Source organism: Eurosta solidaginis, chromosome 4, assembly GCF_040869045.1.
Source record: "Eurosta solidaginis isolate ZX-2024a chromosome 4, ASM4086904v1, whole genome shotgun sequence".
NCBI classification, from domain to species: domain Eukaryota; kingdom Metazoa; phylum Arthropoda; class Insecta; order Diptera; family Tephritidae; genus Eurosta; species Eurosta solidaginis.
This window is the reverse complement of record NC_090322.1, coordinates 263,607,094-263,633,338: the sequence shown is the minus strand read 5'-3', so window position 1 is coordinate 263,633,338 and position 26,245 is coordinate 263,607,094. Positions and strand designations below refer to the sequence as shown.

At 36.3% G+C, this 26,245-nt stretch overlaps 1 protein-coding gene across 1 annotated transcript; it reads left to right on the top strand.

The window, feature by feature from the left end:
• The first annotated feature begins 19,210 nt into the window (after positions 1-19,210).
• LOC137251400 (farnesol dehydrogenase-like) lies at positions 19,211-24,559 on the top strand. Its single transcript, XM_067785886.1, has 2 exons — positions 19,211-19,846; positions 22,520-24,559. The coding sequence occupies exons 1-2, from the start codon at positions 19,271-19,273 to the stop codon at positions 22,694-22,696; spliced, it is 753 nt and encodes a 250-aa protein (XP_067641987.1). The 5' UTR covers positions 19,211-19,270; the 3' UTR covers positions 22,697-24,559.
• Positions 24,560-26,245: the final 1,686 nt, after the last annotated feature.

Below are 26,245 nucleotides of genomic sequence, written 5' to 3'. Positions count from 1 at the left end.
AAACATTTAAAATAACTATGAACAAAAATTTCAATAAAATAGTCTTCAGACTTACATTTTTTCCAAATTTAGTGTTTTTTATTTGTTGTTTTTCGGCCTTCAATATTTAAATTATTCAAATTTCCGAGCTCAAGGCCACGCGTAAAAAAACCAAATATTTTACACACAAAATATTTGGTTTTTATTTATGCGTGGCCTTGAGCTCGGAAATTTGGACAAACTAAATTTTGTTTTCCTAATTTATTCCATAAAAAAAAAAAAACCTAAAAAATATCTTAATCTTACAATTTTTGTTTAGTAACGGTATTTCGTTTTAGAGTATAGGGTAATTTTCTAACATAGTTCATAAATCTTCAGGGGTTTTCAGTTTGGACGCTTACAAACGTCCGGTAACGCCACACTCTAACTGAAGCTCTTACGAACCGGCCAGTTCTATTTAACATTTATCCTTACTTGTGCCCCATTTGTTCATGAAATGATCGGGTTAACTCCAGCTTACAGTTTTATACTCTTCATGCATTATCTAATTTGGCCAACATAGCGACTTTTTATTATCTATCACGATCCGTACCTTTCATTTGCTATAGCAAAGTTTCAAACACCAAATACACAAAATTCTGAACTCCTCTATAATGTAAAACAACAACACTGACAAACAGAATTTTACACACAATAATCCTATGCATCACTAAAATCTCAAGGCAGAAATAATTTGAAAAAAGCGTAGTAAATTATTAAATTATAACAAGAAAATCGTAAAAGCAATTAATGTAACTTAAAGCAAAGGTAAACTATATCATTCATAAAAATTTATACATAATACATTCAAGCAAACATACATATATACACACCATGAAGTGGAACTAAAAAACTAGCGCCAGAAAATGTAAAATCTCAAAAAGTATAAATAAACCAAATTTGAAAATGAAAACACATAACTACACGCCTGATAAAGCTGAATCATATAGTCTTTTAAGTTGTTGAAAAGAAAAACGAAAATTATTTATAAGAAAACTAAAATAAAATTTAATTAAAAGAGAAAATAAAAATTTTAATTGGTAATAATAAAGAATAAAGAACTGCTCTAATTGTAGGATGTTTATATTAAAAAATAAAAATTATATATTTATTATGTGTATGTTTATGAGTGTCTCCTTCTTTGCATGAAAAAGTTATGACTTGAATAAAAATGTGAAATACACAAAAATATATCTGAATGTTTTTACTAATTTTAAAAGAAATTTAATTACAATTTACAAATACTTTGATTTAAGGTCAAACAAACTCAGAGCAAATACATTTGAAAAATGAATAATTTGTTCTTTGAGCACGTTTATAATGAATTACTCACGCGTAGCCGCCACTATTGTGAAGAAACGAAAATAAGAACGATTAAAAAGTTTCTTACGCCACATTAATTTTTCTATGCATTAGTTAATATCGAGCTCCCGCACCAATTCTTGTGTATCGAAAACGCTAAAAGAGTTGTTGGTTTTTACCTAGTCTTATTTTGATGTGTAGTGCAGATACAATATCACAATCGACTAAACGGATTATGTGACATTGAGCATGGAACCCTATAATATGAGCAATTTAAAATGCTCTATATACTGTAAAGATTTTAGTGTAATTCCGCTTATTTGCAACCTTTTGCTAACGTTCGAATCACTAAACTGTTGTATAAATAACTCTAATATTCAATAATGTAAAATGGCCTTTATTTAAGTACTTCACAATAACACTTCTACTTCTCGACAGATAGCGTGCTTAAATCAAACTGATTACTGATCTCAGCTTTACCTCCTTTTATACTCTGTGCTGTCTCGTTCGAATACTTCTAGGCGCTTCTATTTCTAGAATTTAATACTCGTTTACCAGCTATAAATTTCTCAGCATAACTACATATGCATAAGTATTATAGCTTCCGCATAAGCCAAGCGCGTGTATATGTGAGTGATACTTCCAGAGATGATTGCCTACTTTTAGGAGTATCTCAGATATAGATATAGATATATATCAATAACTAGCTACAGGACCGGCTGTACCGAATAGTGGAGACACGCGCCTCTTTTGGCGATAGTGTATAACCTATAGCTGAATCGGTTGCGGTGAGTAGTGGACACACACCATTTCTAGAGGTAAAACATATACGCACATTTCAGTTGCATCTGAGTATAATGCATATTTAAATTTAGGAGTACTAGTTTTCTGCGCGACACTTTCAGAAGTGTTACTGGTTAGCTACCGTGGCAGCAAAAATATGTAATACATTTTTTCGTTATAAACTTCTTTAGTATATTGTTTTTGTTGGAATTGTTATATTACTATATACATTTTCAATAAGGTGTTTTGAATCAAATTAGAAAAGCTGTAAACTTAAGAGCCTTAGAGTTAGTTTTGCAACTTTGTTTCATACAAAATGGATAATTACAACTTAATATAACACTAAAAGTCCTACTTACTTGAAGTAATGGACTCAATAGTATAGTTTGAGCTCTCAGCTATTTTCAGTTCATAAATACAATTAATAATTAATTTACCCATAAAGTTATTATAAATGAGTTGATAAAGGTTATTTATAAACTTTATACAAACAATAATGTTACAAAATTATATACAATAAATAAAATAATATATAAAAGTAATATGAATGAGTCATGACGATAGTACACTCTAGCAAAGAGAGTATTCCTTAACACAACAAAGAAGCTCTAAACAAATTGCAAATATTAACAAAAGCAAAAATTAATCCTAAAATTACTGCATAGATGTTAATAAAGATCCTACTACTGATTGGTACTAAAAAATTTCAAAAAACTTACAAAAAAAACAAGCTTCTAAAAAATTAGATCTACATACATTTGCGGAAAAAATTGCGTACAAATTAAGCATCATCATAGCGATTCATTTAAGGTTTGTAAACGGGTTTTCAGGGTGCGCATGTTGGGTGGAGAAGTTTAGTAGTATAAAGTGAATCTGAACTGTACATACGAGACATATAAAGTTAATGAATATGTTACACAATAGGATCTATATATAAATATATATACATACATAAATACTACATACATACTACTTATAAATATTACCGTGAAAAAAATACATTAAATATATTATGAATTTAATAGTTAATTGATGAAATAAATATTGAGAAATTAAAAAAAAAAAACAAACAACGCTGTGTGTAATTTTTTGTTTTTATTTATGAGGGCTAAGCAATATTTTTGGCGAAAATTAAGGTAAGTATTGTCAGAGGCGATCCGTATGAAAATGTTGTAATTTAAAGCGTGCTTTATCAGGTGGCATGCGTCATCTCTCAAGTCTCTGAGACACTTTTAAATGAAAGAATCCAACATGTGGCAATCAAACGATTATGGACAGGACGATTAAACGTTGTAAAAACTGACCTTACTTCTTGACTTGATACGAACTATAATGCAGCAGCTTTTTCTTTCCAGCAACAGGCATTACTCGAGGTTGGAATAGGAGAAGGGTTTTTCCAGTGGTAAGGACATGACATGGTGTACAGATGGTTCAATAATGGGGAAGCGGGGTGCGAAAAAGCGCAAAGTATACTCGAAGCATTTGCGGGTCGGTCCGTCGTACCGACTTTCTAACTTTTCTAGTACATACCAGCTTGAGTTATATATCATGGAATATGCAGCTAGACTGCTCCAGGACAGTAGAGAGTAACGTTATTTGTTGACAGCTAGTGTGTCTTAAGAGCATTAGAATCTAATTCTCCCGTGGTGTTTATGGGGCATAAAGTCTCTCTTAGCAGCGTCGACGAGCTCACAAATATTAAAGGGAATAATTTTGCTAAAAAGATGCACAGGAAACGAGGTGGACAGCTTCGTACGACCATAACTAGGTTACCTTCTGCGAAAAAGCGAGGAATATCTATAAAGTATGATTGTGAAGTCTCAAGATCTTTATGGCCATGTTGTTTGGGTAGGAAAGTCTCTGAGAAGCACCCTTATGGAAAACATTATACAATGAGAGTACTTCGGGCCAAGTGGCCTAGAATATTTCCACTTAAGAGTCATCTAAAATTCACATACTCAAAGGATCGAGGTGTTTTCAGTCAGTCTAAGACTTTAATTCCACGAAACTTCCCACCGCCAATAGACGGTTTATCACCTCGCAGATGAAAAGGTTAGTTAAAGCCATAAATTGTGATAATCTAAATGCTTCTAATGAACTCTTTAAATGTCGTTTCCGCAGCAGTCGGGCTAGGAATATAAGATGATGGTACCTGAGGGTACAGGACTGCAAAAGATAGCAAAGTACATCTCACATACGTAAAACTCCCATAAGAACTCCGCGAGGGTTTTTGCGGTTACAACAACAAAAAGGCATTTCTGCTAGAGCTATAAGGACGAGGATGAAGATTCCTCACTTTCCTTTCCGATGTTCTAATGTGCAGACAAAACGTCTAAGGTGTCTGGGTACGTGGTATTTTGACAGTCTAGTGGGGGTTGTTGCTGTCGTTGCAGTAGTGCTTCGCCCCATTCAATAGGCGCGACAGATCACAAATTGTCATCAATATCATCTAACGGGAGTCCAAGGGACTTGCGGTTTCAACATGGGTGGTCCATAGTGAGATGGGTGTTAGAGGCGTTGGTTTCACATTACAATTGAATAGATGGTTGGTGTCATGTGGGGGCGCATTGAAAGCGAGATATAAAGTTTGTATGTCGGGGTTGATTCTGGATAGGTAAGAGTCTAACCTGTTACAGTACCCAGATCAAAGTTGAGCTAGGGTGACGTGCGTTTCCCTAGGGAGGGTACGTTCCATTTCTGCGAGTTCTTGGTATTTTTCTCTAATTTCTCTGGATTCGCCGGGCTATTCCTGGCATAGAGGTCTGACGCCTGCTTGTGGAGATCACTGAGGACCTGCTTGTGTTCTTTGCTTTATATGGCTGTATTCTCAGGTGCCGTATTTCCTCATAATGCTTACGGAATTGACCCCTTAAGCCCCTGGGAGGTTAGGCCTCATCAATCAGATGTCTGTTGGTGTGCCCAGCGTTTTTTTTTTACGGATGTGGATTTTATTTACATGTGGGAGAGATTGAAGACATTCGCTAGAAAATTAAATCCGCCTTTGCCTAGTTTTTTAAGCATCGGCATGGCTATGCCGTCTGGTTCTACAGCTTTAATTGGTTTAGCATGAACGATGGCATCTTCAACCTCTTTGGCGGGGATGGTAATTGGGGACGTGCTGTGTTTATGCTTGTGTGCGCTTCTGTTGGCCCGCTGTCTGGCTTTGTTAACGTTCGAATGCATTACATATTATAGGTAGAAAGCGGTTGCGCATTTTATCGCATCCGACAGCACTGTATCGCCAAAGGCGATGCTGATTTTGTCATTGTGCTTACTCGGGTTCGATAGGGACTTTACACCATAGCTTACCTGTAGAGAGGTTATAATTCTTTAAGTGCTCCTCCCATTTCGCCCGCTTGTGTTCATCCACTAGCAACCTGATGCATTGATTTATATCCCTTATTTGGGGATCGCCTGGGTCGTGCTCTTTTATAAAGCCACGTTCTCTCGCTAGAGTTGCGGTCTCCGCTGGAAAATGTGACCATATTTCGGGGACTCTTCGGACTACGGGACGTCCTTTGGCGTGAACAGCAAGGTACCACAAGAGATTTGTAAAAGTTACGAGGACGACGGATTTTGGGGTCCCGCCAAGAATATCCCATCCGGTGTAACCGTGACACACTGACAAGAGTGTGACCGTCCTAAAAACTTTCTTTTCCGGCGAATGCAGCTAAACCATTTCTCTAGACCGGGATCAGGTACATGTCCCGTATTGGGTTCGATGCCTTCTCGGAGCAGGATAATGTGGCGTAGTCCCGCTGCAAGGATCTGCTGAGAGGATGACAATTTGTGGGAGGGACGCAACAAATTAATGGGATTACACTGAAATTACAGCCATTGGTCGGAAAAATACCGAGTGGCTGCGGTACATAGAATCGGCTGCCTTGGGAAGCGTTAATAAGGTTGTAATATGTATTGTGGTGAATATTAGCAGTTCGATACGTCGCTATGCTGCTGGTAAATAAATGCACAACAACAGCAAAGCAAGCAGTTTCACACATATGTAAACATCTATGCAAGCAGCCACACATGCATACATACATCAGCGAAACCAAGAGCGAAGATAATATTTTATACACAAGTATTTAGCTGCTAAGTAACCAACTATGTGATACAGAAACGGGAAATAAACAAGCAAGTATTCGAGATGGCTGTTCGTGAGATCTGGACCCTAGGAAGGCATGCGAACGAGGCAACTGAGAGTTTAAAAGCAGCACAGCTGAGGAATAATGAGTCAGTTGGATTTTATTACGTTATAAGTGAAGTACGCGAGTAAGTAAATTGTGAACTATTGACAAAGTAGTGATGTCAATAGAGAACATTTCAATGCAGAATAATTAAGGATTCCTAAAACTCGTTATAATATTGTTACGAATATTAGAAACACTAAGGGGTACTGCCATCTCTAAGCCGATGCTAAGCAGTGACTCTATGCACATCCATAAATCAATCATGTATTTACAGAAACGAATAAATCATTATATCTACACATATGTACTTACACGCAGCAGAGAAGAGATGCACAAACACATGCAGATATCTTATCTGAGATGCTCCCAAAAGTATGCAATTGTAATTGCGGAAATGTCGCTCACAAATACACGCATATGAGAAGCTATATACGTGCATATGTAGTTATAATTATATGGCGGTAACTAAGTAAATTCTGGAAGCGCCTAGAAGATGCTAAGAGGAAATCACAGGGTACAAAAGCACCAACGGTAGAGGCGCTAGAAGCAGTTTTGATTAAGCACGCTATCTGTCGGGCAATAGTAGAGTTATTTATTATGAAGTACTTTAATAAAGGCCATTTTGCATTTTTAAATATTGGAGTTATTTATTCACCAGTTTAGTGATTCGAACTTAGCAGAAGGTTGCAAATAAATTCGTTACAGTATGTTAGAATATATTTCTTATAACTATTTCTAATTCACTTGCATAAACCGACCCATCCTAATTTCCATAGCTGATCATGTACGCGTACGCTTATTTTTTGCTAGCAGCATCTTGAGGCCTTGGTCAAGTCAAACACTAAAGTCAAGTACAAGCAGAAGCATATACTCGTAAAACTAACGCAACTGAGCTTTTATATTCGTACATACAAATGTGCTTAAAAACTTGTGTAAATACTTTCATGAGCACAGGACACACCTCGTTTGTACTACCATAACGTTTTTCTTTTACTACTTTGGAAATGTTGATGGCCTTTTTTTAGCCAGCTGGATACAGTAGTTTTGTTTTTTTATATACATACTTCAATGCTTGTGTGTATGTATATTTGCACTTAGCAAGAGTACTTTCATCATGTGGTAGCTTTTACATTTCTTTTCGACAAACCTCTGCTCTTTTCTTTACTGTTTTAGATTTATCAAGAATCCCGCAACGTTAGAAAACTGACCACTACATTTAGTACATGCGTCGGTATGTAACTATGTATGTACTTACATATATGATACTCACCTTCTTTATTTTTACAAGCACTCGTTTGTTTCGCTGTGGGGATAAGGGTCATGTCTGGAAGTAAATGACAAATTGCTGGATAAAACTTGAGCATTGTGGTCGAGGGTTGCACGTTATGCTACAACGCCGTTCACTTGTTTGAAAAATCTGTGCACATTTGGTTTAATTTTGAAAATAATTTAATTTACATGAGTACATACAGTATTTGGTCTTTATAAACATAAAAATACGTGGCCTGGATTTTAAATTTAGAAAACGAAGTAAAAAATAATATAAAAAAGAAAAAGAAGGATCTGTTAAGCTAAGTTTGGTAAGGGCTATAAATATTCGTAATGAAAAGCTTATTGAATTTAAAAAAATTTTGAGATACAAAAAGAAGTTCTCCAACTAATATTTGACGGCTAAGTAGCAGTTATTATCTGCTGAGCTCGGTTGTGGTTTCATATTGCTAATAACCACCACCAAAGCGTGCGATGAAAACCTTGCATTGGGTAGGTCAGGTTGAACTGGTTCCTCACATAGCCTGAATGAGTCCATAGTGTTACTGCAGGTTTGCTTAACGACCAAATTGAGAAACCTTATCAAAGACCAAAATCAGTGTAAAACAACTTAATTCTCTTGGAAAATACTAGTAGGTTTTTTGGACCTATACCACTTGCTGCTTCTTAATCTGACAGCCGTATCACTCCAAATAGCTGAAGTCTTAGCCTGGCAAGCGCAGGGCACGAGCTCCACCTGAAAATGCTACAGTGATCTGGCAGCTTGTAAATAAAATAAATAAATGTAAGGCGGGATAACCTCCGAAGAGTTCTAAAGCCGAGCTTCTCTTCTAATTTGCGTCATGCTCCTCTTGATTTTCCCTACAAATTGGCCGGACGGGAGCTACATGTTTTATGCCGACACCGAACGGCATCTGCAAGGCAGATGAGTTTTCACTGAGAGATTTTCATGGCAGAAATACACTTGGAGCGCTTGTCAAACACTGCCGAGGGGCGAACCCGCTTAGAAAAATTGTCTTCTAATTGAAAAACCTTATTTCTAAAATTTTTGATGTTGCTTTGCCCAGGGTGTGAATCCAGGGCATACGGTTTGGTAGACGGAGCACCCTACCATCACACCATGGTGGCCGTTTGGCAGCTTGTAGGATCTATTTATTTCCAGATGTGCAACTTACACCACAGACTGGATGGACCGACAGACATGGCACTCCACGTTGGCCGAAGTTACAATGTTGGTGTCAAAGAAAATATTACTTCCTGTACAGAGCTTAACATGTCATACTAACATTTCAGCTCTTGAAGGTTAGCCCTTCCATAGTTGTTTACCACAGAAAAGAAGACGTCGAGTACAACTTTAGCAACATGTTGCATCAACACCGTTGGTTTTGGAAAAAATGTGAAAAAATTTTGGAAGGAAAAATGGTGGAATTTCGAATAGTTGCAACTTTGGTGTCCTCTGAAATGTTAAGTAAATCTTCAGCAGCATGTTGCATGATACTTAGGAACTTTTGATTAATTCGGGAAAATAATATAGTGGAAGAATGAATGGTGGAGTTTCAAAGTGTTAGTATGAAATGTTCCTCCTTTTATAAGAAACTTTGGTCTATCGGCATAAGTTTTAAGAAGCGTTTACCTCTTACTCTCCCTACCCTTTTTTCTCCCTTTTTATTATCCTTTGATTTACTTCTCCTTCAGCCTTTCTTTTTCTCTGGGTCTGTTTCTCCCTCTACATCTTTTATTTAACTTCTTTTCCGCCCCATCTATCCATATCTCTCCATCTCCGCCGAACTCTATCTCTTTCTCAGTCTTTTTCTCCTTCCCTTTTTCTTCTTATTCTTCTTCTTTTCCATTCCATCTATCTCTATCTCTACATTTCCGTCTAACTCTATCTCTTTCTCAGTCTTATTCCCCTTTCCTCTTTTCTTCTTATTCTTTTCCATCTCTTATTCCCAGTCTTTATCCCAGCCCTAGTGCCAGTCTCAGCCCAAGTCCCAGTCTCAGGCCCAGTTCTAGTCCCAATCCCAGCCCCTGGTCCACTTCCCGAAAAGTGTTGTAAATACTAATCTCAGCAAAGGCCTATCCACATAACCAATTTCAGGCAAATCGAAAAGTGAATAGAATTTGTTCGAATACATCTGTTCATGGTCCACTTCCAGGAAAGAAACGTCATGCGCCCTCCAGACTGCAGTAAAGTTATAATGCTAATTTAAATAAAATCGGAGTTCATCAGCTGCACACAAGCATACGTCCTGCATTATATATGGGGAAATCCGCCGAACTTTGTTTTTTTGTAGAAAAGAAATTTTTTTTGAAACATGGTAGTACGCAAATATCTTTTTGTTAGGAACATTGAGGGGTAAATTGGAGCCATAGCGCATCGCCGTTACTCGTCTTACATAATGCCTCAAAAAGACATAGTCAAAAGATCGAGCAAAAAATATATAAATTGAGATCGCAATGTAAATATACATTTATTTCAACAGCGATTATATCGAAATTTTAACAAAATATTGAGATATATGCAACTGTTAGTTATGCAAAATTTTTTTGATACACAAAACCCGGTTTTGTACATATAGGTAAAAATATAAAACCGAATAACCGCCAAATATTTTTTACTGCAGAGTTTGCAACACATTTATTTTAACACCTTTCTACCGATTCTTTTGAAACTGTAAAAACATATAGATTTTTGAACGGAGTATGTTTAGGTAAAAAAGTTTTAATACCCGAGATCCTGTTTCGGAGATATTGATAAAAATATAAACCCATTTTTTTACTTATTTAAATACTTCTTAACCGATTGTGTTGAAATTTTATCAGGATATACACATCTATGTGGGGTATATTTAGGTAAAATTTTGTTGTAACCGAATCCCGGTTTTAGAGGTATCGGCAAAAATATGAAACCGGGTAAACGCCAAATATTTGTTTACCTGCAATATGGATATCAAAGAAAAGGTATTTTAAAGACATTTAATTTATTGTAGTTGTCATATCGATATTCCCACATCTTAAGAGGTGTCGTCCGATTTATGGGCCCATGGACCCATAAAACATGTTTGAAATATATGGGTATCAAACGAGAGGTGGATGCGAGAAACATAATATAGGTGGAGTATATGATGGAAAAATTACTATGAAAAAATAAACGAAGTTTTTTATATTTTAAACAAACGTGTTATTCATCCAAAAATCTACATTATATTCATAAAAAAATTAATGTGTGTTATGTACACAGTGTGTTTAATATATTCATTCAATGACCAGTAAAATATCTTTTAGAATGTTTATAGTCAATATTGTATCAAGCTACAATTTTGCATAAACAAAAAAATTGATAACTTTTGCTAAAAATATTTTGCTTATCGTCGAAATTTTATAAAATTTACAATATCGAAAAACAAAACCAAAAAAATAAAAAAACTACTAATCCTGCAAAGACTTTTTAATGATATCAATATTTTGCTACTACTACAATATACATAAACATTATTTTTCTCTTTACTAGCATAACTTTTTTTATACTCAGTTGAGCAGAGCTCACAGAGTATATTAACTTTGATGGGATAACGGCTGGTTGTACAGGTATAAAGGAGTCAAGATAGATATAGACTTCTTTATATCAAAATCATCACGATCAAAAAAAAAATTTGATTGAGCCATGTCGGAACGTCCGTCCGTTAACACGATAACTTGAGTAACTTTTGAGGTATTTGGATGAAATTTGGTATGTAGGTTCCTGGGCACTCATATCAGATCGCTATTTAAAATGAACGATATCGGACTATAACCACGCCCACTTTTTCGATATCAAAAATTTCGAAAAAACGAAAAAGTGCGATAATTCATTACCAAAGACGGATAAAGCGATGAAACTTGGTAGGTGAGTTGGACTTATGACGCAGAATAGAAAATTAGTAAAATTTTGGAAAATGGGCGTGGCAACTCCACTTTTAAAAGAAGGTAATTTAAAAGTTTTGCAAGCTGAAATTTGACAGTCGTTGAAGATATCATGAAGAAATTTGGTAGGAACGTTACTCATATCACTACATGTATGCCTAAGAAAAATTAGCAAAAACGGAGAACGACCACGCCCACTTTAAAAAAAATTTTTTTAAGTCAAATCTAAACAAAAAATTTAATATCTTTACAGCATATAAGTAAATTGTGTAAACATTCGACTCCAGTAATGATATGGTGCAATAATAAAAGAAAAAAAAGAAAATTTCAAAATGGGCGTGGCTCCGCCCTTTTTCATTTAATTTGTCTAGGATACTTTTAATGCCATAAGTCGAAAAAAAATTTACCAATCCTTGTGAAATTTAGTAGGGGCTTAGATTCTAGGACGATAACTGTTTTCTGTGAAAAAGGGCGAAATCGGTTGAAGCCACGCCCAGTTTTTATACACAGTCGACCGTCTGTCCTTCCGATCGGCCGTTAACACTATAACTTGAGCAAAAATCGTTATATCTTTACTAAACTCAGTTCACGTACTTATCTAAACTCACTTTGTATTGGTGTAAACAATGGCCGAAATCCGACTATGACCACGCCAACTTTTTCGATATCGAAAATTTCGAAAAATGAAAAAAATGCCATAATTCTATACCAAATACGAAAAGAGGGATGAAACATGGCGATTGGATTGGTTGTTTGGCGCAAAATATAACTTTAGAAAAAAACTTTGCAAAATGGGTGTGACACCTATCATATTAAGGAGAAGAAAATGAAACAGTTCTGCAGGGCGAAATCAAAAGCCCTTGGAATCTTAGCAGGAATATTGTTCGCGGTATGACGTATATAAATAAATTAGCCGTACCCGACAGATGATGTTCTGGGTTAACCTGTTCCACATTTTGGTCAATATATCGAAACCGCATTTAATACACAACTGCCACCACTCCCTTTCAAAATACTACAAACAAATTTTAGAGTCACTCTGGTCCACCTTTATGGCGATATCTCGAAAAGGCGTCCACCTATAGAACTAAGGCCCACACCCTTTTAAAATACTCATTAACACCTTTCATTTGATACCCATATCTTAAAAACAAATTCTAGAGTCACCCCTGGTCCACCTTTATGGCGATATCTCGAAAAGGCGCCCACCTATAGAACTAAGGCCCACACACTTTTAAAATACTTATTAACACCTTTCATTTGATACCCATATCTTACAAACAAATTCTAGAGTCACCCCTGGTCCACATTTATGGCAATATCTCGAAAACGCGTCCACCTATAGAACTAAGGCCAACACCCTTTTAATACACTCATTAACACCTTTCATTTGATACCCATATCTTACAAACAAATTCTAGAGTCACCCCTGGTCCACCTTTATGGCGATAACTCGAAAACGCGTCCACCTATACAACTAAGGCCCACACCCTTTTAATTTACTCATTAACACCTTTCATTTGATACCCATATCTTAGAAACAAATTCTAGAGTCACTCCTGGTCCACCTTTATGGCGATATTTCGAAAACGCGGCCACATATAGAACTAAGGCCCACACCCTTTTAAAATACTCATTAACACCTTTCGTTTGATACCCCTATCTTACAAGCAAATTCTAGAGTCACTCCTGGTCCACCTTTATGGCGATATCTCGAAAACGCGTCCGCCTATAGAACTAAGGCCCACACCCTTTTAAAATACTCATTAACACCTTTCATTTGATACCCATATCTTAGAAACAAATTCTAGAGTCACCCCTGGTCCACCTTTATGGCGATATCTCGAAAACGCGTCCACCTATACAACTAAGGCCAACACCCTTTAATTTACTCATTAACACCTTTCATTTGATACCCATATCTTAGAAACAAATTCTAGAGTCACTCCTGGTCCACCTTTATGGCGATATCTCGAAAACGCGGCCACATATAGAACTAAGGCCCACACCCTTTTAAAATACTCATTAACACCTTTCGTTTGATACCCCTATCTTACAAACAAATTCTAGAGTCACTCCTGGTCCACCTTTATGGCGATATCTCGAAAACGCGTCCGCCTATAGAACCAAGGCCCACACCCTTTTAAAATACTCATTAACACCTTTCATTTGATACCCATATCGTACAAACAAATTCTAGAGTCACCCCTGGTCCACCTTTATGGCGATATCCCGAAAACGGGTCCACCTACAGAACTAATTCCCACACCCTTTTAAAATACTCATTAACACCTTTCATTTGATACCCATATCTTACAAACAAATTCTAGAGTCACCCCTGGTCCACCTTTATGGCGATATCTCGAAAACGCGTCTACCTATAAAACTAAGGCCCACACCCTTTTAATTTACTCATTGACACCTTTCGTTTGTTAACCATACCTTAGAAACAAATTCTAGAGTCACCCCTTGTCCACCTTTATGGCAATATCTCGAAAACGCGTCCACCTATAGAATTAAGGCCCACACCCCTTTAAAATACTCATTAACAGCTTTCATTTGATACCCATATCGTACAAACAAATTCTAGAGTCACCCATGGTCCGCCTTTATGGCGATATCCCGAAAAGGCGCCCACCCAAAGAACTAAGGCCCACACCCTTTTAAAATACTTATTAACACCTTTCATTTGATACCCATATCGTACAAACAAATTCTAGAGTCATCCCAGGTCCACCTTTATGGCGATATCTCGAAAACGCGTCTACCTATAAAACTAAGGCCCACACCCTTCTAAAATACCCATTAACACCTTTCATTTGATACCCATATCGTACAAACAAATTCTAGAGTCACCCATGGTCCGCCTTTATGGCGATATCCCGAAAACGCGTCCACCTATAGAATTAAGGCCCACACCCCTTTAAAATACTCATTGACACCTTTCATTTGATACCCATATCGTACAAACAAATTCTAGAGTCACCCATGGTCCGCCTTTATGGCGATATCCCGAAAAGGCGCCCACCCAAAGAACTAAGGCCCACACCCTTTTAAAATACTTATTAACACCTTTCATTTGATACCCATATCTTACAAACAAATTCTAGAGTCACCCCTGGTCCACATTTATGGCGATATCTCGAAAAGGCGCCCACCTATAGAACTAAGGCCCACACCCTTTTAAAATACTTATTAACACCTTTCATTTGATACCCATATCTTACAAACAAATTCTAGAGTCACCCCTGGTCCACATTTATGGCGATATCTCGAAAAGGCGCCCACCTATAGAACTAAGGCCCACACCCTTTTAATATACTCATTAACACCTTTCATTTGATACCCATATCTTACAAACAAATTCTAGAGTCACCCCTGGTCCACCTTTATGGCAATATCTCGAAAACGCGTCCACCTATAGAATTAAGGCCCACACCCCTTTAAAATACTCATTAACACCTTTCATTTGATACCAATATCGTACAAACAAATTCTAGAGTCACCCATGGTCCGCCTTTATGGCGATATCCCGAAAAGGCGCCCACCCAAAGAACTAAGGCCCACACCCTTTTAAAATACTTATTAACACCTTTCATTTGATACCCATATCGTACAAACAAATTCTAGAGTCACCCATGGTCCACCTTTATGACGATATCTCGAAAAGGCGCCCACCTATAGAACTAAGGCCTACACCCTTTTAAAATACTTATTAACACCTTTCATTTGATACCCATATCTTACAAACAAATTCTAGAGTCACCCCTGGTCCACCTTTATGGCGATATCTCGAAAACGTGTCCACCTATAGAATTAAGGCCCACACCCCTTTAAAATACTCATTAACACCTTTCATTTGATACCCATATCGTACAAACAAATTCTAGAGTCACCTCTGGTCCACCTTTATGGCGATATATCGAAAACGCGTCCACCTATAGAACTAAGGCCCACTCCCTTTTATAATACTCATTAACACCTTTCGTTTGATACCCATTTCTTACAAAAAAATTCTAGAGTCACCCCTTGGTCCACCTTTATGGCGATATCTCGAAAACGCGTCCACCTATAGAACTAAGGCCCTCACCCTTTTAAAATACTCATTATCACCTTTCGTTTCATACCCATATCTTAGAAACAAATTCTAGAGTCACCCCTGGTCCACCTTTATGGCGATATCCCGAAAACGCGTCCACCTACAGAACTAAGGCCCACACCCTTTTAAAATACTCATTAACACCTTTCATTTGATACCCATATCTTACAAACAAATTCTAGAGTCACTTCTGGTCTACCTTTATGGCGATATCTCGAAAAGGCGTCCACCTATAGAACTAAGGCCCACACCCTTTTAAAATACTCATTAACACCTTTCATTTGATACCCGTATCTTACAAACAAATTCTAGAGTCACTTCTGGTCTACCTTTATGGCGATATCTCGAAAAGGCGTCCACCCATAGAACTAAGGCCCACGCCCTTTTAAAATACTTATTAAAGCCTTTCGTTTGATACCCATATTGTACAAACGCATTCTAAGGTCACCCCTGGTCCACTTTTCATTTGATACCCATATCGTACAAACAAATTCTGCCTATAGAACTAAGGCCCACTACCTTTTAAAATACTCATTAACACTTTTCGTTTGATACTCATATTGTACAAACGCTTTCTAGAGTCACCCCTGGTCCACCTTTGTGGCGATATCTCTAAAAGGCGTCCACCTATAGAACTAAGCCCACGCCGTTTTAAAATACTCATTAACACCCTTCATTAAAAGCCATATCGTACAAACAAATTCGATTCTAGAGTCAACCCTGATCCACCTTTATGGCGATATCCCTAAATGGCGTCCACCTTTAGAACTATGGCCCACTCCCTCATAAAATGCTCTTTAATGCCTTTCATTTGATACACATGTCATACAAACACATTCCAGGGTTACCCTAGGTTCATTTTCCTACATGGTGATTTTCCCTTATTTGGTCTCCATAGCTCTCAGCTGAGTATGTAATGTCGGTTACACCCGAACTTAGCCTTCCTTTTGCAAATTTTTCTTTTGGTAGCTACTTTTGCAAAAACCCCAACTCTTTGGTTCTATAGAAAAATGTAGATAAGGCTGGTGAAAAAAACTACCTGATATGCAATAGGAGCATGACAACTGGTTCAAAAATAACTTATCCATGTTTTTATTTGACCATGTTATTTGGAACATTTTTGCGTGTTTGGAATTGGCTTTAATGAAACGGGAATATTAGATTCAATGTTATCAATAGCTGCGTGAAGTATTAGAAATGCTTTCATACTTTATACTGTGACGGTGGCGAAGGTGGAAATCATGTACAAATAATTTTTTCTGGCTAAATTGCTCAATTAGAGTTAAGAGATAGTCGGAAGTATTATACTCACGTGGCCTCTGTTCTCCGACTTTTGTTAAGTTTTTGTATAAAGAAAAGAACAGAACACTTGAAATCTCTTCATCAAAGGCCCAATTATAAAAACTTTAGTTAACTTTGTTAACTTATTCATAAAAAATATGAACTGCTTATAAAGCTTTTTAAAATGACGTTTCCATACAAATTTCCAATTAAAAGAGCTTAATAAAGCTATTTTATATTTTATGAATAAGGGGGTCAGGCTATTATATGAAAAAAGTAATGTAAGCACAGAACTTCATTAAAACATTAATATTGTACACAGGGCAAAATTAATTGATATTTTTTTTGTTTGTTTGTACCAAATTTGTGTTTCTTCTCATTTACTTTTAAAAAACCTGGTTTAAAAAAAAATGTCTACACTTTTTGACGATTGCCAATTTTTGTCGAAAATTTCTTATATTTGCCCCATGTACAAACATCAATAACTTTCCTTGCGTGAATATTCCAACCTGAAGCATTTGATGGTATACTACTGTGGTGCAGAGAAAAAAATAACAAGCGGGTATGAAGTGATAAAAGTAAAATTGTAGCTGTGCCTGCAGAAAAACATCCTCCTGAAAGAAAAATTACGCAACCAAGCGCTTCCACTTTTCTGCCTCTACCTTCAAAACTGAAAGGGGCACATCGAATTTAGAGCCCTAGATATTTTCAGTCCCTGATAGGATATTATCGTGCATAATCCAAATTTCAACACTCAGTTGCCTCAAAAAGCTATAAGCAAAAAACTGTCAATATTGAAAATGACAAAAAAAAAAGTATCGCTATTTTGATTAATGATAGTTTTGAGTATTGGAGGGGCACATTAGTTTTGCTCATACTTTTAGAATCTCCGTCTCAAAAAGAACATTCAGTTTAAATTTCATAGCGTTTCAGCGATACCTCAAAACTTTATCGAAAAAATTAAAAAAAAAAAAAAATCAAGTGCATCGCTTGAATAAGTGTAAAATTCGACGTTTTTTATGTTTCGAAGTTCTGCAAAAACTTACTATCAACTTTCTTGATTTTTAAGATCATCAGATCGGATAGTCAAGAGGTCAAACTTAATGTCCTTGTACTTTTTTCTGACCTTAAGTATTTGCCAGTGTGTAAAACCCGAGTATGCAAAAAGGAAAATTTTTTGGGATTTGCCAATATGTATATCGAAGATAAGTCCTAATCTCTCATTGAGCACAAAAACTAAATCTCTTCAGGATTCCGTACAGGTGGTCCACGAAGACTTTTCTTAGTTAAGCAATTTTTGGTTTGTTCAGAAAAAGGGGATGTCACCTTCCAGAAAACTATTATGGTCACTGGGCGCTTTCAGCAACGATTGAAGTTGTGTCATAATTTTCTCAACGCAGCATTGAGTATTTTTGACCCACTCAACGGTTGGGATTTTACGTCAAATTATTGAGCATACATATTTTTCGCTACATTTGCTGAACGTGTTTATTCGACTATCTGACAGTTCTTTGACATTTCAAAATATTGGTAAAGGATAAAAATTTCCCCAATTATATGATAATGCGGTGTGAAAATTAATGATTTCTGAAGTCCTTTACATTAAATCCTATAAAATTATTTAATAAAATTATTGAAAATAATTAAATAAAAATAAAAGTGGATCCTGAATAACTTTTTGGTCCTAATAAAGTTTTGAATTCTTTGTGTAAAAATGTTAAGATAAAATTTCATATAATATTCCTACATTAAAATTTAATTATAATTATTTCGTTTGGCCGTTGGCTCCGCTCGCCGTTCAGAGAACAAATTTTCTATCATTCAACAGACGGAAAAACATGTTTGCAACGTATCAACAAAAATAGTGTTCGCTGAAAGCGCCCATTATGTTGTAAAATTGTTGTAACACAGTGTAATTATTTGTAGTCGCGAATATTAAAAACAAAAAGGAGCCAATTTAAGTAAGTAAATTTACTAGGGCTCTACCTAAAGTTAACAATTTTACAATAACAATTCAATTTTCAACAGTTTGACGTGCTTTCTTGCTCTCTTTATTCACTTGTTGTATTGGGTGATGTAAAGCCAATTGATATGTTAACATGTAACAGTGTAAACAGATAACGGCGGATTGAATGTTTCGAAAGTGGTTTTGTGGCTTTCGCGGCGGCATGAATGACAAGTTCGAGATTTACAGACAACCAGACATATGTAAATATGTAAGTTATGTACGCATTCATTCACTTCCCTTTAAATGTATATATGTATGTATTACCCGTCATGATATTGAATGAAGCTTTTCTTGTTTTTTTTTGCAATTAAAAAGTAGTGCATACTACAATTTTCACCATAGTTAAATATACACATTTTACAGCACAAGTTGCCATTCATTAACTCAGTGGCAGTATCTTAACACATTAAAACAATAATGGAGCAATTAAAATCGAAATTGGCTGTTGTGACCGGCGCCAGTTCAGGTATTGGCGCCGCAATTGTACGCGATCTAATTGCTGCTGGTTTAATTGTTATTGGTTTGGCACGGCGAATCGAACGCGTTGAAGCATTGCGTCAGGACCTGCCTACTCGCGAGCAAAGTGGACGGCTTCATGCCATTAAATGCAATATTGCCGATGCACAGGATGTAGCAGAAACATTTAGGCGTATAATTTGCGACCACGGACCGGTGCATGTGTTGGTTAACAATGCCGGTTGCTTGCGTACCGGACAATTGGCTACAATGGCCGAATCAGAGGTGCAAGAGGTATTGCAAACAAATGTAATGGGCGTGGTTAATTGTACAAGGCATGCATTTGCCAGTATGCGGGCACATCGCATCGATGGTCATGTGATACTGATAAATAGCATTTGCGGACACAAGGTGCCGGTTATACCGGGCCACATGCCGACCTTGAACATTTATCCGGCAACAAAGTTTGCATTGACAGCGATTAACGAGATTTATCGGCAGGAGTTCAAGGAGTTGGGTACGCGTGTTAAAGTGACGGTGAGTGTGAAGTGTAAAAGTGAGGTGAATTAAATGGTGCGATTTAAATGGAAAATATTTATTGGGAGTTAGAATGACATTGCATGAATTAATGGTTAAAGCAGAATAGTGATACGACGGCAATTACGTTTAATGTTGATCCAACATTTGTAGTTTAAATGAAACTGTACAACGACAGCGCAAGTCTGCTTAAACAGTAACCGGGTCATAGGCGATCTATAAACCAAATTATAAAGAAATTGAAATGTTTCAGTTGTGATGCGAAGAGGATGCTGACTCATTTAAAACGCTAGAAACTTACACATTGGTGCACTTTCTGTGCATTCAGAACCATTACTATTACGCCTTTTGTCGCACTGCTTTACTTTCGCAAGGGTTCCTAACCGTTATGAACTAGATTTTTAGTTGCAAAATGTCTCTATTTGCTGCCGCCGAGAAAGGGGAAATTCACTTAGCATGCCACCCATATATGTAATACTCCTTCCAATATTGCTTATACAGGCTAGGTGCACTCCCAAATATCAGAGTGCCGTCTTGTTTTGATTTCGTATTCAAAACTCATTGCGATCATTTTCTATTAGAAATATAGGAGTATTACATATATGTGACGCCGCTTAAGTTATTACACAAACATTAAATACGAAACATATTTTTCAGACATCAATTTCCCCTATTTTTTGGTTTGTGGTCCAAGGGGGGGCCCCGTTGTGAGCATCGTCCGGGGCATGAAAGACCCCCTTGACTTCCCATGTGCTTGTAATTCGTCACTGGGTTATTGAAATTTTTAAGACATAATGTTATAAAACCAGAACCAAATCTGGAGCTGAAACTAGAACGGAGTCCGAAAGCTAGTTCCAACCAGAACCAGAATCGAGACTTAAACCCAATTTCGAAACTTGAATCGATTCCAGAACCGAACCTGGAACTGAAACCGAAACAGGAACCAATAAAAAACAAAATTTTAAAATTTGAACTAAAACAAAAATCGAAATTGAATTCGACCATAATCAGACACTTCAGTTGCGAACGAACACGAAAATAGCAAATAAAGTATGCGTCCTTTGTATGAAAGAAAAAACAATAAACACATTTCTTTAAAAAAAATTGTCAAAAATCAATAAGAGTTTTGAGAGGCATATGACATGTATTTTGTTAGGCTAAAATTGATTGGGCTTCTTAACTCCACGCTCGAATAAACTGAAAAGACAGTAAATAGAATCTTCGAAATTTTCTTAATTTATCGGAATTACTAAAAATAGGAATTTAATTGGCGAAATTTGAGAAAATTTGCCACAGCTATTCTCGTGTTCGCTGCCGTGTATTGTATCCCTGAAACTGAAAAGAGTTCGAAAATTAAATTGGAATGAAAACAGGAAACAAAATCAAAAGTACTTACCTGTAATACAGACTGGGAATAAAACAGGAATCGTTACTCATACAAGGCAGCACTGAACACGAAGCTAGCAAAATACTTTCGAAGGATAAAAAAATATAAATATAAAATAAATATAAGGCGCGATAACCCCCGAAGAAATTTTAGGCCGAGCTTCTCTTCCAATTTAGGTCGTGCTCTTTTTTAATTTTTCCTACAAATTGGCGGGACGGGACCTATTAGTTTTATGCCGACTCCGAACGGCATCTGCGAGGCAGATAAGTTTTCACTGAGAGCTTTTCATGGCAGAAATACACTCGGAGTGCTTGCCAAACACTGTCGATGGGCGACCCCGCTTAGAAAAATTGTCTTCTGATTGAGAAACCTTATTTCAAATATTTTGATGTCGCTTTGCCCGGGGTGTGAGCCCAGGGCATTCAGTGTGCTAGGCGGAGCACGCTACCATCGCACCACGGTGGCCGTGTAAGGGTCGTTATACTAAACTAATCGAAAAGCAACTTAGGTGGTATTTTGATGCAGATTAGCAGCTAATTAGATGCGAGAAGAAACATTTTGTTACTCTTTTTTAAGAGTTTTTTTTTGCATATTAGTTGCCAATCACATGCGAAAAGAAAAATATTGTCATTAATCTTAAAGAAATTTTTTTGGTGCTTTGTTACGTAGACGTCAACAGCCGAAAAAAGCACTTAGAAAAACGCAGCCTTTTCTCTCAGCAACTAGTTAGCTAATAATTTCTGACAAAATACCGACCTATTAATTTTTTGATCCACCGAAGGTGCTTCACGTTCATACAAAAATAAAAATCAATAAATACAAGGCGCGATAACCTCTAAAGATATTTTGGACTGAGCTTCTCTTACAATTCGCGACGTGCTCCTCTCAGTTTTTCCTACAAATTGGCGGGATGACACCTTTTTCATGCTTCCTCCGAACGTCATCTGTAAGGCAGATGAGTTTTCACTGAGAAGATTTTCATAGCAGAAATACACTTGGAACAATAACTGAAACTAAAACCTGTGCGAAAATGGAAATATCAGCCCTAATAAAAACTTAGAACAAATTAATATCGATATGTGAATATCGGCAAGCGGCTTTTATGATGGACTTGTTAGTGGCTTTTGTCTCTATTATAAGTAGAACCACTAAAAAATGTACAAAATAGATATCAAAACCCAACTTCAAAGATTCACTATTTCTACGCTTATAACTGTTACGGTCCCTGCTTATTTTAGTTATCCGTCTATATTTTAAAAAGTGTGTATTTCATATTTTAATTTCAGAGCATCAGTCCAGGTCTAGTTGATACAGAATTGATATCAGAGCGACAAAAAAAGATTGTGGATGGAAAAATTCTTCTACCAGAAGATATATCACGTGCAGTGCTGTATGTCCTTGCACAACCGGCACATGTGCAAATATACGAGCTCGTAATGAAACCAATGGGGGATATTATTTAAAGAAATTCAGTTACATATTTATAGTTTTTCTGTTTATGATATATATATGAAAGGGTCGTTTGCTCATATAAGATAACTTGGATAACAATAAATTAAGTAAAAACAAATTTTATGAAAAATATTTGTAAATCAAATGTTGACTAGAGGGAACGGTCCCTAAAATCATAACATTGAAAAATTATATATAAATCATTATAGTCCTTTTATATATTTTTATTTGCAATGTCTTATAATAATATTTTTGGTTCCCCCCATAAATTCAGAAAACAAAACTTCAGACACACATTTTTTCAGAAACCCAAAATTCAGAAGTCAAAACTCAGAAACAAAAATTCAGAAATCAAATTTCAGAAGTCAAAATTCAGAAGTCAAATTACCAAAGTAAAATTTCAGAAGTCAAAATTCAGAAAGTAATCAGACAGCAAAAAACATTAAATTTTGCGCATTATTAAAATTAAAAAGTGGGCGTGGTCCAATTTAATATGTCTTTAAAACATATATATTTCGCGTCTTGACAAACCTGTGTACCAAGTTTGTATAAGACAGCTAATATATGGTATTGTTGTAGCGATAAGGATACTCGCCGAAGGCCGTTGGGTAGTGTTATCGATGTTAATGGTTCTTTGCCGGATGCAGATTCGGTACGTTCCGGTACCAAGCCCGACCACCTCGGGAACGATTTGTTATGACCACATGCGCCCTTCTATGCCATCCCATCTTCCCACCCCCTAGATCCATGACTAGTTTGGTGTCGCCAGAGCCTAGACAATTGGGTTTGGAGAAGCTATATATTGCGCTTGCAACCTGAAAGGGTTGCGCTACACATCCCCTTGAATCTATTTGGTATTTTAGTCGCCTCTTACGACAGGCATACGTACCGCGGGTATATTCTAACCCCCTAATCCGCTGGGGGTATCTAATATTTGTAGAAGTGCAAAGTATTTATGTTCCTTGTAAAATAAATCGAAGGTAGAATTTTACAAATTATTATACAGAAGTTCAAGTACTTTCACGTAGCGAGTTTATTTTAAAAGCACATAGCCTGCAGCCTTAAGGATATCACTGCATTTATCACTAACAATATAGAAAAATAAAAATGTAAAAAAATACTCAATAAGAATAAAGAAATAACGTAATTTTTTTTACTGCCGGAAAATATTTTCCAAATATCTGCCTTTATTAAGGCATCAAATCTCAGATTCACTATGAAAAGCAATATGCACCCCACCGGTTGGACAAATATATGAAAGGAACTTGGTAAAGTAACTACTTTGCAATATTCACCGAGATATGTAGAAAATTTTAATAAAAAAGGAAGTGCCTCGGCAAGAGTGCATAAGACTTTTGCCTACCTCCGCTCCTTTGAGTATGAAGGAACATAAGCTAACAAATAATATTGCAAGCTCTTCATTGATGTTCTTTCTTTGGGGTAGAATGCAGTATCTGGTATTTGGCATGTGACAACAATAAGATGACAGTGTCGACGATGTTGGTTTGCTTGTAAAATTTTTTTATTTTTTTATTTTTGAAAATTTCTTAGTTATGTGTAAGCAAAATAAAAAGGAAATATGTTTACTATTATTCGATATTTTTGTATATAAAATTATAAGTGATATACCCAGTTAAAGCAACAACTAGCTTTAATATAATGATGTAAGCAATAGCGAAAAATGGCACTGAAGATGGCACGACACCGAAACTAATTCTGGCATAATCATCTTTCTTGCCGGATAGTAGGAAAATCTTGAAGACAGAAAGTTCTTGTTAGATTCCCCTTCAGCTTTATACTCTTACCTTGAAATACAGCTTAAAATACAATGGCAAGGGAATATAAAGAAAAAAAACCGCTTAAATAAAAATAAATGAATACTTGGCGCGATGCACCTCCGAAAGGATTTTGGCTAAGCTTCTCGTCCAATTTACGTCAGGCTTCTTTTAATGTTTTCTACAAATTGGTGGAATGGGACCTACATGTTCTGTATAGCGCTAAAATATCAATTTAAAAATGGCACCACTACCAATGCCAAACATCTATTGCAATTATGAGACTGTTCACCAGTGTGTGTGTCGTTTGGTCTACGCCACGTATCTTGTTGTTTTGAGAGAACCAGCAGCTCCCATGCAATTAACTGAGATTTGATATTGTGAGCAAATATGAATGAAGAGTGTGTACATAATTGTTTTGTTGAAAGTACGGCGCAAGATTCAGCAAATATAATCAAATGTGTAATATTTATTGCTGATATTGAAAGTGATGAAAGCAAAGAAAATAGGAAAAGAAAAAACAAAGACATAGTCATGTGTAGTGCCTAAGTTTCTCTAGTTATAAATAAAACTATAAATGAGGTCGTTATATTAGTGCCTCGGAAGCGGTTAAATATTACTTGGCTTTCATATCCACCAACGAAATCCTTCGGTAATCCATCTACGGGGTTTTGGTCATTCAAACATAGGTTTAAAAGATCATAGCTGTACCACATTCTTGCACTATATGTATAAATCTAGCTGAGAGTTAGCTCGATCTTTTCTTTACAATGATGTTTGTCTTATTTATTAATGACATTGGAAGTTGTTTTTCATTCGCCAAGTGTTTGCTTTATGTAGACGATCTTAAGTTATTTGCTGTAGTCAAAGATTCTCTCGATGAAGCAAGGCTGCAGCAGGATGTTAATGCTCTTTATCTATGGTGTAGTAAATCACATTTATCTTTAAATATAAAGAAGTGTTTCAAAATGACCTTTGCGAAAATTTTTAATGTACGTAGTACGTCTTACAGCATTTCAAATGTTACTCTGCTAAATGTTAATGAAGTTAAAGACTTAGGAGTTATATTTGACACAAAACTCTCTTTCAACAGCCACATTAATTTCATTATCGCGAAAGCATACTCAGTTCTGGGGTTTGTACGTCGTAACAGCACTAATTTCTCAGACCCATATACCTTGAAACTTTTATTTACAAGCTTTGTGCGCTCGCATCTTGAGTATGCTGTCTTCGTGTGGAGGCCCTATAATCAACTTCCGATTAAGAAGATTGAGCGTGTACAGAAGGTTTTCCTTAAATTTGCCTTACGGTTTCTGAATTTTGAAAACCCGGTTCCGGCCTACACAGCTCGTCTTCAAATGATAAACTTGCAATCTCTTGAAAGCCGTAGATCTATCTTGTCCTTAACGTTTACGTTTAACATGATTCAAGGCATCGTTGATTGCCCATATCTCTTGCATAAAATATGTTTCAATGTCCCTAGACGTAACCTTCGTGTATCTTATCCATTTTATCTACCCAAAATAAAAACGACATTTGTCATTGATTTTACAATGACAAAACAGGCTTTCTTAAATCTTCTGTACACTATTCTGTAATGTAAATTTATCTAATTCGTTATGTAGTCTGTAAGAAACATTGTATTTCAAAGATTACTATATTAAATAAATAATAATAATAATAATAATAATAATATATGTATGTATGTATAAACCATAAGCAGGGCACGATTTTTAGATGTGCATCATGTGTGAGAATTTTAAGAAGTTTTGCTTAAAATCCGCC

What these genes read in the sequence shown, in the direction of transcription:
- LOC137251400 (XM_067785886.1), top strand. Translation starts at nt 19,271, where the DNA reads ATGGAGCAATTAAAATCGAAATTGGCTGTTGTGACCGGCGCCAGTTCA. An exon ending in GTACGCGTGTTAAAGTGACG is followed by an intron (nt 19,847 to 22,519) that starts GTGAGTGTGAAG and finishes TTTTAATTTCAG; the next exon opens with AGCATCAGTCCAGGTCTAGT.